The sequence below is a fragment of the Acyrthosiphon pisum genome, chromosome A2 (genome assembly GCF_005508785.2).
Source record: "Acyrthosiphon pisum isolate AL4f chromosome A2, pea_aphid_22Mar2018_4r6ur, whole genome shotgun sequence".
NCBI lineage: Eukaryota > Metazoa > Arthropoda > Insecta > Hemiptera > Aphididae > Acyrthosiphon > Acyrthosiphon pisum.
The window spans coordinates 100,457,769-100,475,670 of NC_042495.1; the positions used below are offsets into that span (position 1 = coordinate 100,457,769).

The following is a 17,902-nucleotide window of genomic DNA, read 5'->3' on the forward strand; positions in this document are numbered from 1 at the left end:
TAGCGAATGAAAACTTGCTATGTCATACGTTTGTAAGACGGAGACAACATATGCGGGTACGACGTCCTCTTAAGTAACAATAGGTACATAACTATAACTATTCTTATGTTAGTTCTTAAGTTATACCTACCAAGGTATACTAAATAATAAATAATCTGTTTCTTAATGCTAATAATTAATCATTTCTGTACCTAATTTAAAGTTTTAATAATACCTAAATATTAACAAAGAATTTAATTTTGTCAAAAATTGAAATTAATACCGGTTTCATTTTATTTATGTATGATTGTATGAACTTGCATAAATTTAGTTTAATAAGTGATAACCAAATTATTATAGCTACATAACAAACTAACAAATAAAGTTAATTGAATTAATTACTTACTGCATGTTGCTTGGTAATAATTATTACTTATAGTAGAAAGGTGGCAGATAAGTTTTATAAGTTTAAACCTACCTAACTACTTTATTGAACAAAGTATAAATTTGAAGTCTATAAATCATATTAAGTATACCTATACTAAATAGTTATACCTAATCACAAATCACAATATCACTGTTAATAATAATACTGTTAGTTATATTGTCACTACAATAAATAAAATTGTCAACAAAAAAAATTTTGTTCTTTAGATGAATTTATTATTTACGTAATTGATGATTAAATTATTTGGATACTATTTATTTTTTTTGCAAAGTAGTGTAACCCACATATCGTCGTTGGGCGAGTAAAAAGTCGTATCTCAAAAATGTAATATGTTCAGGAGAGACAAAATCGTGAACACTGATAACATGTAATCAAGTTACGGCAAAATTACAATTAAATTTTTAATCTCCTTGAAGATTGTTATTATAATTATTAATATTATTATCAAATCGTGTGTTATTTTTTCCCGCATTTTTTTTATGTAGGTATAAATCGCAAAATCGATTTTTCTTGAGATACGACTTGTTACTCGCCCGCAACGACGATAATATATCCTTTAATGTCCTATAATTTAATCAACAATGACTTTTATGTTAGCAGGCCACTTAATATAACCCATTAATATCTCTACTTTGGTAATTGATAAAATTATGAATAAAATGTGCATTCTTTTAATTCGATTCACACATAGAATTATAAGTTATAGAGTCTTACAATAGGTAAGAAATAGGTGGTTAAGTGGATGTCGCTCTGCTGTACAGCAGGTTACAAGTGGGTCACTGTAGTGGATGGTGTTAAATTTGAATTCAACGATATATTATTATTGCATAAGAAAAACGATTCTGAGCGAAAACGGTCAGTCAGTCTATGATATTACCAAGTATATTTGATGATATTATTGCGAATAAAATAATTTATATATACTTAACCTATTTACGTGGAACCTTCTCTTAAATTTTAAATCCTTGGCTATAAAAGTTAAACATTTGATAAATGTTGTTAAAATTCAAATTTAAATGCTTATAAAAAAAAATTGTTCCAATGTATTTTTAATATTTTTCTACTCCTATTGTAACAATATATCAGGATCCTTGCATTAAATTTCCACGCTTTTTTACCCAACAAATAAAATTGTATTGATATTTATAGAAAAAAAAACTAAAAAAATTTAAATATGAAATTGTTCGTAAACAGCTCAAAAAGAGTCAAATTATTTTCAACATTTTATCATTTATAGAAAATCCTAATGTAAACATTCAGTGAAATTTTCGTTTATCTACATTGATTTGTTTTTTAATTACAAAAAAATAAGAAAATCGTTACATGAGAAATCGAGTGAATATCAAATGTTGTAAAAATATAAATTTCAAACGTTCATAAAAAATTTATTTGACTTCTAGTAGAAATTTTTTTTTTAAAAGGTAGAAAAATGTATGAGGAATCTTGTATTATATTTTCAAATGTTAGATTTAAAAAGAAAATTTTGTATCAATTTCTAACTCATAATATTTTGCAAATGTTCATCATTTTTACGTATTTTGAAATTATTTGAACTTAAAATGCTTATAAAAAAAATTTTGACTATGGATATTTAATTTTCTTCATCTGCCTTGAAATAATATATCAGGATCCTAAAAGATAATACATTTTTCAGATCAGTTCAGTAAGTACTGTAAGCGTAAGTCGCGCCCCTAAATGTATTTTATAAGTTCCATTTGGCTGGCAAGGTTCGCGCAGATCGCCCCACTGAAGGTGTTTGCGGCATTGGTCAGAATAATACTTATCAATTACCAGTCCTGTAAAGAATACTTTTAAAAAGTACTTGAGTAAATACTCACATACATTTTTTTTAAGTATTTAAGATACTACTCAAATACTTTAATTGTAAAGTATTTCAAATACTACTCAAATACTTTGAAAAAGTATTTGGAATACTTTTCAGATACTTTTGGTTTTTAAAGTGGGTTTCTAATTATCGTAATATAAACACATAGGAAGTAGGTAATCTAATAGTTATCTAATAGTTTTAGAGGGAATATTGTTATTCAATATTCAATAACTTTTTTTAGAAATCTGGTTTTCACAAACCTTTGGGCTTCGGCTAACACAGAAATACAGAATATTAAATAAAACTATTATTCTATTATTGTAGTTGACAATAATATTTTTCCAACCAATTATTTCGAATAAAAATAAAATGTTCGAAATAAAAAACCAAAGTATTCAATACCAAAAAGTGTTTAATACAAAAAAAACTATTTAAAATACCATCCAAAATACTTCATGCTGAAAGTATTTAAAAAGTTATTCAATACTTAAAAAAGTATTATTTTGAATATTTTTACTCAAATACTTTTATTTAAATACTTTACAAGACTGTCAATTACAAAGACCAGAAGCTATAGGTAATTAATTCGATATTGTTCGACCTCAAGGTATATCGATGATAACCGTTGTACCTACTCACTACAAGTACTTATTATAAGTAATTGGATCATTACTGTCACTCGTCATATGACGCATACTTGCATGTAATCCTCTTGTCCGCACTGGCCACTACAAAATACCTACGGGCTACGGGTACGAAACATTGCGGTGATTCTGATTAGGCTCATTCACGATTAGGTAAAAATCATAGATCAGCTGTTATTTGTGTTGTTAATTTTGTTCTGTGCACGATTACCACGATTACAGATAATATCTATAATATTATCATGGTTCATGGTTACATGATAATATGTAATTATACCTATTACCAGGTTATCGTGAAGCACATGAAAATACGTTGAGTAGATAAGCGATTATTAGGTTATATTTATTGTTTTAAGCTCGTAAGATTATAAGAAATAATTCATAATTGAATTGTACAAATACTTTAAATGATTTGATCAAATCGTGATCTTGAATCATTAATGTTAATAAACTTTTACTTTTTAATATTTCACATTTTTAAGTTTTTAAATTTTAACTATGCACTTTTTATAGATAAAGTTTAAGTACAAAGATCTTGTATGTATTTTTTCTTAACTACCACTTACATAATATTATAATTTTTTTAATAAAGTACCTAAATTGGTTAGTTGCATGTCAATTGGATACTTGATGAGTAGGTACATATTATTATGGACAATTTTTTGGTAAGTTTTACTAGTTGGTAGTTTCTACTTTCTACAATTAAATAAATGATACAATATGTAATTAAGTTTAAACTTATTTTTGATTTCAGTTTTTCATTTATACATCTACAATTGTTGTTTAAATGCTTAGCCTATGGTTCACTGGTACCTACTAGATAATAAATACCTAGCTATACAATCAAGTGACATAGAACTACATATAAATATTACTAACAACTAAGATGTTTCTGTCATTTATTGAAGAGTTTTTTTTGTTTTGGTATTTCAATTTGGCAAATAGATAGTCCAAGATTATCTATATTTACAACAAACATAATTAGACATATAATTTGATCTCACTTTTTAATTCATAAAAAAAAGTAAATATAGAATGATTCATCCGCATAATATATTATGATTCCAAATTGAAATTCAAATAAGCCATAATGAAATCTACTATCACATGCAATTTGGAAGATCCTCTGTGTTAATATGATATTCATACTGCTATTTCCAATTGCATTTCAAAATACCAATATTTTGATAACAGTGAAAAATAAAATAATGCTTCACATATCGGATTGAAATATAACTACAAAATAAATTAAGTAAGTATACATTTAAAATGTAATATTATTTAATTATTTTATTGACAAACAAATTTTGTAGGTAATCAAGTTAATTGCAAAGGTGAGGAAAAAAATCTATTTGGACTAACTGCACAATACCAATGATATTTATTGAAAACTAAAAATTGTACTAGTGTTTATATGTTTTGTAATTTCTATGATATTTTATAATTAATTTAAATGAGGTGACAACATCAATCATTACAACTTTAAAGATAATTGTATATTATTGTGTTTAATACATATGCCTACAAAACATGTGTAAATTGTGTAAATCAAATGAAGATTTAAAAAAAAAATTTCACTGCCCAAGCGGAAAAGTCTGAACGTCCCATAAGATGTTTTCACATCAAAAATAGTAAGTAGGTATGTGATTAATTTTATGATACATATTATATAAATTACTCCTAAGTAATTGCTAAATATAAAGTATTAAAAAAAAAATTTTTATTTAAAAATATTAATAGTAAATTAATAAAAATTCTAAATTCTTTAAATGATTAGTGTTGTCATTAAATAGTAATTTGTATTAAATTCAAGTTAGAATATTATTAACATAATTTTAAAATTTTTGTTCTGTGATCATAGCAATCGATACTCCACATTATCATAGATATTAAAAGACTTATCTATAATACCTATGAGTAATCGCAAATCAGCCTAATCAGACAACACTGTTTTCTTCGATTTTCATCAGACAGGACCTGGTATGTAGCGGGGTCGTGGGGATTAGTCATGTGTATGGTAGCGCTAGTAAAAGCTTTTAGAGTATTGTTGATAATAAAAGAAACTATGAGCATCATTAAATTGTTTCTTATCATAGTTTGTTGGGCAACCATACTATCTTTAATCGCGGTAGACACCCTGCTAAATGGGCATTTTACAATACATTCAGGGGCACAACTTATAAGCTTACTGTACTTGAAATGGTTTGAAAAGTGTAATATCTATTACTCTGGGGCATAAAAATCCAAATTCCTGTGTTACCTACTGGAAACTGGCTAGCTATAACATATTTACCCACGAACACATCCAAAAATCACCCATCTTTGAGGAGATATAATTCGTCAACGGATTAACGAAAAATGAAAATTTGAACGTGAAAATTCATAATAAAATTAACCTTGTTAGTTTATAAACAATTTTGTATGGGTTGCCACTTGAAAATCAAAAGTTGATGGTGGTTTACCTAATAAATATAAGGAGGAAAAATATAAAAAAATTATACAATCCTAGAACAGCGTAAATCTATAATTTTGAAGAAAAAAAAAATTTGAAAAAAGTCAATACTTTTTGAGATAATGACTGTTGTACGCTTAGTAAATAAAAATAAATAAATAAAAAATAAATAAATCTTCGAAAAATTGAAAACAGACTTTGTATAGCGTAAGTTTAATTTAAATTAATAAGTTCGAAAATGATTGATATCAATATTAAAAGACAGATAATTCCTTTCCTAAATTGACTGGTACCTATACCATCATAATAATATATTGTAATATTCTATTCAAAACTCAACACTTTAGATTGATATATTAATTATATTTTTTGGATGTACCTATCGTGTTACTTAATATTTAAATATAATGAAAAATACTAATAAAATGTCATAAAAACATGATTTTCTATTTATTACAATATTATTAACACTGGTATTACGTACCGGAAATTAAACATAAACATATAATCCAGGAATAGGTCACCTTCGTTGCCATTGATGAGCCGAGACTAAAGGAAAAATATAAACAATAATTTAATGTTTTATCATAAACAATATTTTACCTTACATTTTCTAGCATGCAGATTGTAGGAATATGAAAATATACTTTACCTAATAATATAATATATATATATTAAACACTGACAATATATTTATCGGAACAATTAATATTTAACTTCATATGAAAACACTACGTAAGGTACAATCATAGTACATCATAGTACAACTTTACAACTCTAGACTTCTAGACACATAAGATCGGGTATTCTAAAAATCTACAATACTATCTTACGATGATAGTACGTATTATACGTACTGTTTGATATTACCCACTACTATTACCTACCACTAGCTATATTATAAGATCACTTTATCGACCGAAGGACAAACTACGTAAACAGGTGGGAATGAACAAATTATAGAAATGCTAACTTGTTTTAAAATGTATTACATATGGAGTGGCGTACTCATTAGAGACCTTATATTAGTAGACGGAACGTATACATGGCCGTAGGTGTTGGGAAGCGCAGTCCTTGACGATTTGCATATTAAAGTGATATATTTATACAGGTAAGTAAAAAGTAGCTAAGTAAAAAAAAAGAACTCGTTAACGACTGCATCATATTACACGAGACTGCTAATTCCTATATAACTTGGATAATTTCACGACAAATGGTCTGACTTCTCTGTAGCCTAAATTAATTAACTGATTTACAAGGGTCGATCAATATACTTTGTAAATGATACTTTTATAAATGTCAAGTTGATCAGAAGATTACAGCCTGATCAATATACAAAAGTATTAACATAGTTATTAATCAATACGCTATTTTTTTCAAGAATTCGACAAGTATACGTTGTATGCGTCACTGCGTTTGTGTTGGCCACCCATATTTCTCTTTCCAAGAAAACGGACTAAGATTTCAGTATAACTTCCGCCCACATGTCGGTTGCAAATTACAAAATACACCTATTATAAAATCGTCAGAATCGCGTTTTGCGTATACAATGATAATATTATATATTAATATCATTGGATTAAAATTTAATACCATCCATTACAGTGACCCACTTGTAACCTACTGTACAGCAGAGAGCCACCCACATTCCCTCCTTTGACAAATCCACATAATTGTGGATTACACCAAGTGGTATTTTGATAATTAAATATACTGTATTTTGGGACAAATAAAAGCGAAGAAGTTCATATTTTTACAATATTGGATATTCACTCGATTTCTCATGTAGCGGTTTTGTTATTTTATTTTTATTCAAAATCGAAGATACATTAAAATTTTACTGAATGTTTATATTTTCATTTGCTATACAGTATACACCATAAAATGTTGAAAATATTTTGACTCTTTTTGAGCTGTTTACGGACATAGTCAGTTTTCAATTTTTTTTGGTTTTTTTTTTTCTATAAATATCAATAAAATTGTATTTGTTGTGTAAAAAAGCGTGAAAATTTAATGCAAGAGTCCTGATATATTGTTAAAACAGCAGTTGAAAAAAAGGTTAAAAATACATAGGCACACATTTTTTTATAAGGATTTAAACTTCGAACATTGACAAATTTTATGAAATTGAAAATTTAATAATTATTTTGTAGTGAAAAATGTATAAAATATTCAAAGCTTTTAGCTAAGAATTGTAAATTTAAAACAAGGTTCCACGTAAATAGGTATATAAATTACTTTATTCACAATAATATCATCAAATATACTTGGTAATATGATAGACTGCATCCGCATTCGCTCAGAATATTTTTTTTTTATACAATGATATTAGATCGTTGAATTCAAATTTAACACCATCCATTACAGAGACCCACTAGTGACCTACTGTACAGCAGAGCGACATTCACTTACCCGCCGTTTTTTTTTTTTTGATAAAGGTATACAAACTTATGAGAAATCTTGTATTATATTTTCAAATCTTAGATTTAAAAAGAAACATTTTTATGGATCTTTAAATAATTAAATGCACATGAAAAAAACAGTGACTAAGGATTTTTATCATTTTTCTTATATCATTGTAACAATATAGTATAGGCGCTTTGTATTTAATTTTCAAGCTTTTTTACCCAAAATGTCCCTTAGATAATACTTGTCAGTGTGATGAAAATGGGTAGTCCCATGAATCTCAACCTGATTGCATATGAAAGTTACAATGCGACATCGCATGCAGTAACTTCGCGAGACTGGGCGTTAAGCGTGCCCGTGACATCTGTGGGTGGTCATTAAGCACAAAAACACAACCATCTCATGGATCTCTATGTTACATCTCAGAGATTGCATTTTGCACAGATGGTGTGTTTCACTTCTAGCTACTATGAAAATAATAAAAAAAGCAGTAAGTGGATGTCGCTCTGTAGGTTACAAGTGGGTCGATGTATAATGGATTGTATTGAACTTGAATTCAATGATATAATATAAAGAAAACGATTCTGAGCGGAGACGGTTTGTAATTATGGATATTATTTTATATTAATATTATTTATTATAGCCTGTCAGTTGAATTAATATTATCATATTATTATTTTTTGTTCGTTTCTATGGTGATAAACTAAGCGTTAGAAATTAAAACCCTGTTTTAGTGGTTTTTCGTAAGTAGTCGGTGGTTAATAATATATTATTACCATTGAGTATAGTATAGTATAGTATAGTATAGTATAGTATAGTATAGAGAAACAGTGCTCGATATTTTATGCTACGCTAGATTAGTTCTATGTCGCTGGCAATAGAGCTAGCTACCAGTAATTAACAATATTATTTTATTTTTTAATAGTGTACTAAAATAATAATAAAATTACTTGTATATTATTATTGTTTTATTTATTTGACGCGCTAGAAACACCTGTTCATTACTCAACGTTGCCAAATCGAACATAATGCCATTTACGGTCGTCTTATAACACAAAATACATATATTAAATTGTTAGAGATTGCTTAATAATAATATTATGTTATTAGGTGTATCTTTTATTATTTATAAATATATTGTTTGGATGGGTTACCACTGACCATCTAAAAATTTTTCTGACATTGTAGAAAATCGGTTTTTTGTCAATACAATTTTTATTAAATTAATGTACGTTTTTGATTTTAACTACTAATTGAACAATTTTTTTTTGGATGGGTGACCGTCTCAAAGACTGAAAATCGACATTATTTAAAATAATTGTATTTTAATAATGATCTTATTAAAATTATAAGTCTTTGAATGTGAGTAACATCATGTAATAACACAGTGTCATTGTTCGTGAATGAATGCCCGCTTTCAAAAATATATTTATGATTTTCAAGAATTTGTTTTGTAAGACAGTTGTACTTATATTTGTATTAATTTTCGGTTAGTTTAGATTCAACCTACTACATATACTATAGAAACTATATATAGGTACTAATTGATATTACCTATACCGACAATATAAAATACATTTAAGATTAATATACAAGTGGTCGGGGAGACAGCAACGTGGTATCGGTCGTCTGCACGACAATTGTAATGGCGGTGCGGGTTGGAGTGAGCCTTCAGAACGTGGCTCGGGATGTCGTCATCCTGGGCCGCTGGTACTTCGGCCGGCTTCGCGTCATCGGCTGGTGTTCCTGTTGTCGTCGCTGTCGTTAACGGCGATCTATGGTCAGGTGGCACTCAAATGATCCCTGGGTATGCCGATGGGTAACCCGGCAGGCGGACTTATTGTAGGCCGCTCTATACTAGCCACAAGGTGCTCCGACTAGTGGTTCAGCGGCAGACCATCGTGTAGTGTAGTCATTTCTTGACAGCTGGCTCGGCACAACTCTTTCATGTGACCGGTCGTACTGGTCGAGTGGCTCGTAGTCGTGCTGTACTAGGGTTGGGCAAAAAAGGAATAATATCGATTATATCAATATCGAATATATCATCAATTTTGATATATCATATCATAAATATCGTCAGAAAATATCGATATTTTGATATATCAACATTTGATATATATTTTTAATATGTTATTTTTTTTAATTTAAAAAGTTGCAAAAAAATAAAAATACTACTAAATTCTGCTTACAAAATTATTTATTTATTTTTAAATACTTAACATTTTAAGTAAAAAATATTTCTGTATTATAATATATATATTTATAAGTTGAATGTAAAAGTATTCATAAATCCCAAAATTTACATTCTAAAGACGAAAGAAAAACCAATTTTTCTAACCGCCGATGGTTTAGCCTTGATCGATTGTCCGTAATTATGTTGCCAGCTTTTGAAAACAATCTTTCAGATGGCACAGAAGTTGCTACAACAGTTAAATATTTCAGAGCGATTTTCGTTAAAATAGAAAAGGGGCTTTTTAGCCAAAATTCAATTGGAGATTGTTTGCGATCAATTATAGGTTGTTGGAGGTATAATCTCTTTTCACAGTTAACCTCATCATCATTATATTGAACATTTTCAGTATTAACCATAGCATCATGCTCTCCCCATAAACTAATTTTATTTCCTTCAGTTGAAACTTCACTTACACTAGTATTTTCCAGTCTATATGTTCTAGTAGCTTTTTTTATTTCTGCATCAATTAAACCAATTGCATTTGCTGCAGAAAGAGGACTTTGAAAATGAACCCTTTTAAATCTTGGATCCAAAATTGTACAAATGGCCAGTAATGTTTCTTTCTCTACATCGTGGAATTTTTGATAGAATTCAATTTTTAATCGTTGTTGTAACATTTTACCCTCATTTGTTACACTGATGATGTGCGACTCTATATTTTTTTTTAATAAAGTTCGAATTGGAATAATTTTACTTGCTGTCATAAACTTCTCTCCTGCAATCTCTCTAGTTATTTCTTCAAAAGGTTGTAACAAAATTATAGACTCCCTAATAACTTTAATTTCGAGTGATGTTAAATTCTGAGGAGTTGTATCGAGTTGAAAGAGAACTCTAGCTATTATTTCTGACAGGAGAATAAAACGTTCCAACATATAAAAGGCTGAATTCCATCTAGTGGGACATTCCTGTTTCATTTTTAAAATTTTATCTTCACTTAAAAATACACTTTTAGCAACATCATATTTGGTGTCAATCATTCTTGTAATTGATCGCCTACTTGGGCATTTATATAGAGGTAATGTTTTTTTTATAAAATTCTGGAAACCTTTTTTTTTAACGGTGTTTAAAGGCATATTGTCTTTTACAATCATGTAAACCAGCGATGATGTAACTGTGGTATGATTTTGATCTCCTTCTATAATACAAATTAATATTAAAATATTAGTTAATTATATTAAATAAAATATTATCTTATTAATAAAATGAAGTGGCAGGATAATCAAATATAAATTAAGCCAATAGATTTTATTATGCCATTCGAGGAGCTTCATGAAAAACTCTTTATTTTTATTGTCAATGACTAAGTTGATAATTTCTAGGAATAACCGATAACCGTATATTTAAAATGTTTTTATTAATATGTTTTATTAGAATAATTTATATAAAAGTCATAAATTATAATTAGTTTTATCGCAAAAAAAGCTGCTTGTTGTTCATAATTAAATTTTTTACTAAATAAATATAGTATATACTATAATATACTATACTTATATGTATACAAGTATAATATAATATTAATATTAAATAATATAAAAATTAAAAAATATAATAAAAATAATTATTAAATCTTTTACTAATAAATTTACTTAGTACCTAATTATTTTAAATAATAAAGTATCTGAAAATGCAAATTTAAATCACTCAGCATAATAATTTAACATAATACAATTAAAAAAGAATTACCTTTAAATCCAGATATGGCGCTAAAACTTGATATAATATTTTTTTGAATGGTAGACCTATATAGATACCATAGAAGAATCTACACCCATGCTGGTAGTTACATCCAAGTCACTATCCACACTCACCTATATAGTAGCCAGTAGGTATTTTAACAATATTAAATTCATACTTTAATATTTTATGTACATATCCTAATGATACAGTATAATTATTGATAATTACATCACAATGTTGTGATTCGACTACTTGAGGCGTTAATTTAGCTTCCAAACTTTCATATGTTTGCTTATGCCATTTTTTCAAATGAACTTTCATATTTGTTGTATTTGATCCTTGTACTAATTTTAAACACAAATCACATTTATTTGATTTGCTTGTGACTTGTGTGAACAACTTTTTAACTTTTGACTGACTCATGATTAATATTTAGTTACAATTAGAATTTACAAACACTCGATCAGAAAAAGTTGTTGAAAAGCTAAATAATGTTATAACTTATAAATGAACAGTTCAACAGTGTCACAGCGATCAGCGATTAAATAATTATTAATTGATTAGGTTAGGTTCATTTCCATTGTATATTCCAATATATTTGTTTATAAATTATATGGGTTTATATAATATTTATTCTATATTCTATTTTTAATTTTTTTTGTTGATATTATCACGCTTTGATAACTGATATATCGATATTGTCAATTATTTAAAATATCAAAAAATATCGATATATCAAACGGTAAATATCGATAATATCAAATATCAGCTGTACCATGGTCTCTGGTTGGCTGTTTCTGGAGACCTCCGGATTAGCGCTGGTGCTAAGGTCGTTACTGCTGTTTCGTCGGATCGCTTGAATGATTAAATTCGTTATCCTGGTCTCAGTTGCTGTTGGAGCTGGTCAAAAGTCTTCGGGTTTTCAGGTCTTCTAGTAGTTATAGTGTCTTTGAAGGTTGAATAAATACTGAATTGAAGATAGATTGTTTGCCTTGCCTTTATGAATTTGATTTTCATAAAACTAATGTGTTTTACGAACTAATGAATCATAAATTAAATTATATATTACCTAATAAGTAACCGTAAATTGCAATATATGTATACTTAGTGGATATCAGGTAATTTTACATTTTATTCGTTTCTATGATTATAAACAAAGCATTACGCAAAATCGGTTAAAAAATAAAAATATCTTTATCTATAGTCTGAAAACATATTATTTATGTCACATATATATATATTTTTTATGTTTGTTTTGAAGTAAAACCTAGGTATTTGTCATTAATAAAAACTAAAATTGATAAAAAGTAATAAGATTTAGTTATTTTATAAGATTAGTTATTTCAAATACAAAGTACAAAATAATAATTATAAAACAATAAATGTAAAATACAAAATTGTTATATGCTAATAACTTTTGGAATTTAATATGACGTGACTATTATATATATTAATTATTATAATGCTTAGATACTACCTATGTATTACGACATTCATATTATATAATATTATGTTTAGTTTAAATGAATAATTATATAATATAACCTCTTAAAAATGTGTACACAAAAGTGAAAACCTATTTATAAAAATATTGATTTGAATTACAATTGGAATAAATTATTTTATGAACATTATCATGATATTATTGGACTTAGTTGTACTGGTTATACAGACCTCGAATCCATTGAATGTGGTACATAACATCTGTAAAAACTGCGATTGAATTATTTATACTTGGATCCTTGTTACTCACTACCCCGGTTAAATAATAAGAATCAGAGTGAAAAAAGCATAAGCCAGCGCCGCTATCTCCCTTATCCACTCCATGTCCTGAAACTAAAAATATATTTTTCATAATACCTAAATAAATCATATGACTGTTATTGGGCAGTAGGATACGTATAATACGCATTTATCTTATTAATTAGAAATAATATATAAGTACTATATTATTATATGGTCATATGGATAAGGGGAAATATAGTACGATACGTGACAGATGTGGTTTGAAACTATGAAAGTATAATATATTTTAGTGATTTCTTGTATACACATTCACATACTGACTAGGTACATCAGTAAATTTTGTGATAAAAGTAGCGGTTAGATTATAACTCAATGAATTCCAAACCATAATATTTGTTATTTAAATTATATAGTATACTATCGTATACTATAACTGACTTCTATATATATTACAATATCATGCATAATACAATGTAATATAGAACAACGGTTTTTAAATGTAGGCCATCTCCCAAAATCTTGTTCTTAAGGGTGTCGGTGCCGGTGCTTTTTTTGGTACAAAAATATGTCTTACAGGAAAAACTCTCACGATCTGTAGAATTGTTAGATTTTGTTAATTTTTTTTTTATCTTAAAGTAGAGAACATTTTGTAGGTCGGATCAAAGCCCGATTTTGAAAACTATAATTATAGAAACTGGAATATGCATTTAAAAATGCATAATATTTGTCTTTTTCAAACGTATTTTTCTACTATTATTCAAAGTAAAATAAAAAATCGAGCTTTGATCCGACCTATAGAAACTTCTCATCTTTCAGATAAAAAAAAATTAACGGAATCCGAAAACTCTTAGGGAGTGAGAGTTTTTCCCTTGAAGTAATTTTCGTTGATATAATATACCGTATCGACCTCGTCTAAATAAGTATCGAGCTGTAGATTAGTGGAAAAGTATTATAATTTAGGCAATAACTAAAATATAAAACATAATATTCAAATAGCATAGAAAGTTCAAAAATTGGAAATACAGAATACTGGCACCGACACCCTTAAAGAAGATGCAACAAATGCACAAATGCGGTACCAAAGATAAGCCCCACAGAACCAAACGGGAATGTGTGTCCTGCAAAGTTGGCTTGTGTGTAACAAATAACAAACTGTCTTATATCATTTCATACATAATAATTTGTTATTTGTTACTTCATAGTAATTCTATGGTATAACCACCAGTTTTTTTAAAATGTTTTTGATAAATTATTTTTTATATTTTTGTAATATTATGATAATGTTATAATTTGATATTTTAATAAAAAAAAATTTGAATTGAACATAAAACGAATGTGTGACACAAAGGGTTAACACAAAAACTAAAACGATAATCGTATGCGCTCACAAACTTATACCTCCTATAGTTAAGTGTAATATAAAAATCAATGATTTCAATAGTATTAATGTTTAAATATTTTATTACCCGATGCAGAACCAGCACAAAATTTATCAAGAGTCACAAATGGTTCAAATCCGTTTGTGAATATTTTCCGGCAAGAACTATGGTCGATGTATGGTAAATATGCTTCTAATAAAATAGGACTTGAAATGCCTTTTTCTGTTTTTCCCCAACCAACAATCTGTAAAAGTATAAAACTATTGTATACTTAATGTGAAATTATAATATGAACAATAAACATAATTTAATATTTATCATTTTTTATGTTATCCTAAAAGTTTATAATTTTTGAACTCGATCATATATGAAATAAGAATAATGATGGTGGTATATAATTTGTATTTTCAGATTTTATTTTAGAATCTGAGCGCTCCGATGAATGTTTTTATTTTACTTTGATAAGCGTTTTATTTTTTTATACTGTATACATTTTTGTAGTAGAAATAATGCTTTGATTTTCAACTACAGGTTAGTTTAATGGGAAAGTGAATCTAGTTGGTACTTTTGAGAGGTAAATTTACAAAAAGTTCCACCGACAGTGGAACTCCGTCGACGCTGCTCATACAATATTTTTTTAAACGGCCTAACGACTAGACGTTGTAACGGTACTTAGTATGAAGTAGTATAGCCGTTTACCATGAATATGAATACATTAGTTTTATATATATATAATTAGTGCTTTATTTCTATTTAATTTTAGGTATTACAATATTCGGGGATGGAGAATGTTTTTTTCCCGTTAATATTTATGTAATATGAAAGGGGTGTTGATATTTGTACAAAATAATGGATGGAACAGATAATTGTATTAGGCCCGCTCAAATAAGTGGCGTCTAATCACAATCTCTGTTCGGGTCAAGCGAGGCCTAGGCAGGCGTGCTTGGGGGGACTTGTTTTATCAGTGCTGTTCTGAAAAGAACAATTTATTTCACGATTTGATACGTATTCTAGTTGTTTACCCAAACGGTAAATTCTAGCCTCTGGTTGGTTATTATCTCTGTGTCTTATAAGGTCCTCGTTGCTGGCCGTTCCGCCTGGCCAAATATCTATGTCACACGAAACTCTTGATGGCGCATCGAGTATCCGCGTCGAAGTTCCGGTCTAAGCCTTTCTCCGACGCCGGATATAACGAGAGGTCACCACTTAGTTGATTCCGTGGACAAAGATATATAGGCCGATGTTATGGAATTACCACCTGACCGTACCATCGATTTTGTGGCGATGCTCTAAGAGAGTTGCACATGGGATCGTACCGGTCGTCGTGCGCTGGACGGGGCACCTGAATGCCGTGGACTGGAATCGGAGTCGGAGTTGGACCGTACGATCGATTTGTGGCGATACTCTATGAGAGTTGCACATGGGATCGTACCTGTCGTTATTTGCTGGTTGGATCTCTTGAGGTTTCTTCGGGTTTTCAGTCTTCGTTGTAGTTTGGTCGAAGCTTGAAGAAGAAATGAGAGTGTACCGACTCTACGCTGAATCTTACTAATATAAGTAATACTATTCGTACCGACTAGTAAACCTATCCACTATCCGGGTGCCTGTTGTGTTTTCTCTCGTGATGGATTTGATGATATCTCTGAAGTTTTTTGGGGTTACAACCACGGGGAAGGTATTGTTTCCTTCGTCTTTACTTCCCCTATCCGTTGATGTACTTTTGATGTTTATATGATGTACGGAAGTGCTTTAAATTCCTTTCTAAGTTCAAATTGTGATGTTTTACTCTCGTTCTGTCCTGTGATTGGTTGTACTCGTTCTACGTTGCGATTGGCTGTCGTGAATAATAGTTGTTGGCTCTGTTAAGAGCCTTTTTCGTAAAAATTATATTTATGTTCCGTTACAATTCCCCCCTCCCGGATTAGTGACCGGGTGGCAAAGAGAGTGGGAGCTAATTTATTGAGGCCTTCGCACGACGAATAGATGCCCTATACAGTGCCTTGCGTAGCTGGTTTCGCGATAGGTACCATAGCGGCGTGTCTACTCCTACATCAATCTTTGTGTTTCTTGGTTTTTCATATTGAGCTAATCGTTCCGTCACGTATCTGACTGCTTCCGATAGCTGAATATTAATTCTCCAATCCGCGGGGATGTTCCAGTTAGAAACGTGTTCTTGTCGAGCAGCATTCACCTCTGTTACCCATTTTATAATGGCGGCATGTTTTTCTCTATTTCTTTTCCCCTCCGCTTCCTTGGCCGGTGAAGTTATTTTTACCGGTCGAATTGATGCTAATCCGTGATAATTGACTACGTAGATTTGTGTGATCTATGTCTCGCTTCTGCAACAGCTTTTTTCAGGTCTTCATATTTTCCTGAAGTGTCCATGGTGAGTGATGGTTGATAACTGATAAATTAACTTGCTTTGCTTTGCTTTGGGAGGGGTGGCTATGCCGTTTACTATTCCAGGCTTGTGCCTCTACTAGTGGATGGATTTTGGGGTTGATTGGTAGGTTCAGTTATGTTAGTCAGTCCAATTTAATGGGTATGGTTTGAGTAAACGTTTGGTGGTTGGAGGGGAGTGGGTTTTACCTAAGAGGCGGATATGATCGTATTCGGAAAAAGAGTTATTGTAGAACATTGTTTTTGATTGAGAGCAAATGGAATTTTGGATAGATTTGAAGTTGGCTGATTTTAAAAGGGCCGAGTTTCTAACGATAGTGGGCATACCGGTTATCGTGCGTATGCCGATGTTTTGGACGGATTCAATATGTCTCCAATGGGAGGGGCCGATAAAGGGTGCCCAGGAAGAGCCAGCATATGTAAGTATAGGGGTCACGTAGAGTTTAAGTATGTTAAGTTTTGTTTTCAGCGGAACGGGACTAGTACGGTTAAGTAAGGGGTAAAGCATACCACGGACGCGGATAGCTTTTTTGGTTACGTCTTGAATGTGTTGGTTGAATGTAAGTTTACGTCCAAGCAACGTCCAGCATCCCACCCACTAACCGGCCCCGACGGCCTAGTTTTTCCGGCCAACGAACGAGCAGAGCTGATAGCCGACTCGCTCAAACGTCAATTTCAAACAAACCTCGGGCTCCGACTTACCAGACGTA

The 17,902-nt window shown here is 29.8% G+C and overlaps 2 protein-coding genes across 12 annotated transcripts in view; both read right to left on the reverse strand.

The window, feature by feature from the left end:
- The window catches only part of LOC115034040 (suppressor of tumorigenicity 14 protein-like), a 21,649-nt gene extending 15,215 nt beyond the window's left edge, over window positions 1-6,434 (reverse strand). Inside the window, exons 1-2 of the mRNA XM_029489223.1 lie at window positions 5,955-6,434; window positions 5,836-5,900 (exon numbers count right to left, since the gene is read on the reverse strand). Of these exons, the coding sequence (XP_029345083.1) occupies window positions 5,836-5,900; window positions 5,955-5,971 (82 nt within the window). The 5' untranslated portion in view covers window positions 5,972-6,434. The remainder of the gene's footprint in view (window positions 1-5,835; window positions 5,901-5,954) is intronic.
- LOC100574854 overlaps window positions 1-17,902 on the reverse strand; it is a 276,000-nt gene that overhangs the window by 195,694 nt on the left and 62,404 nt on the right. The gene's annotated exons all lie outside the window — the stretch shown is intronic.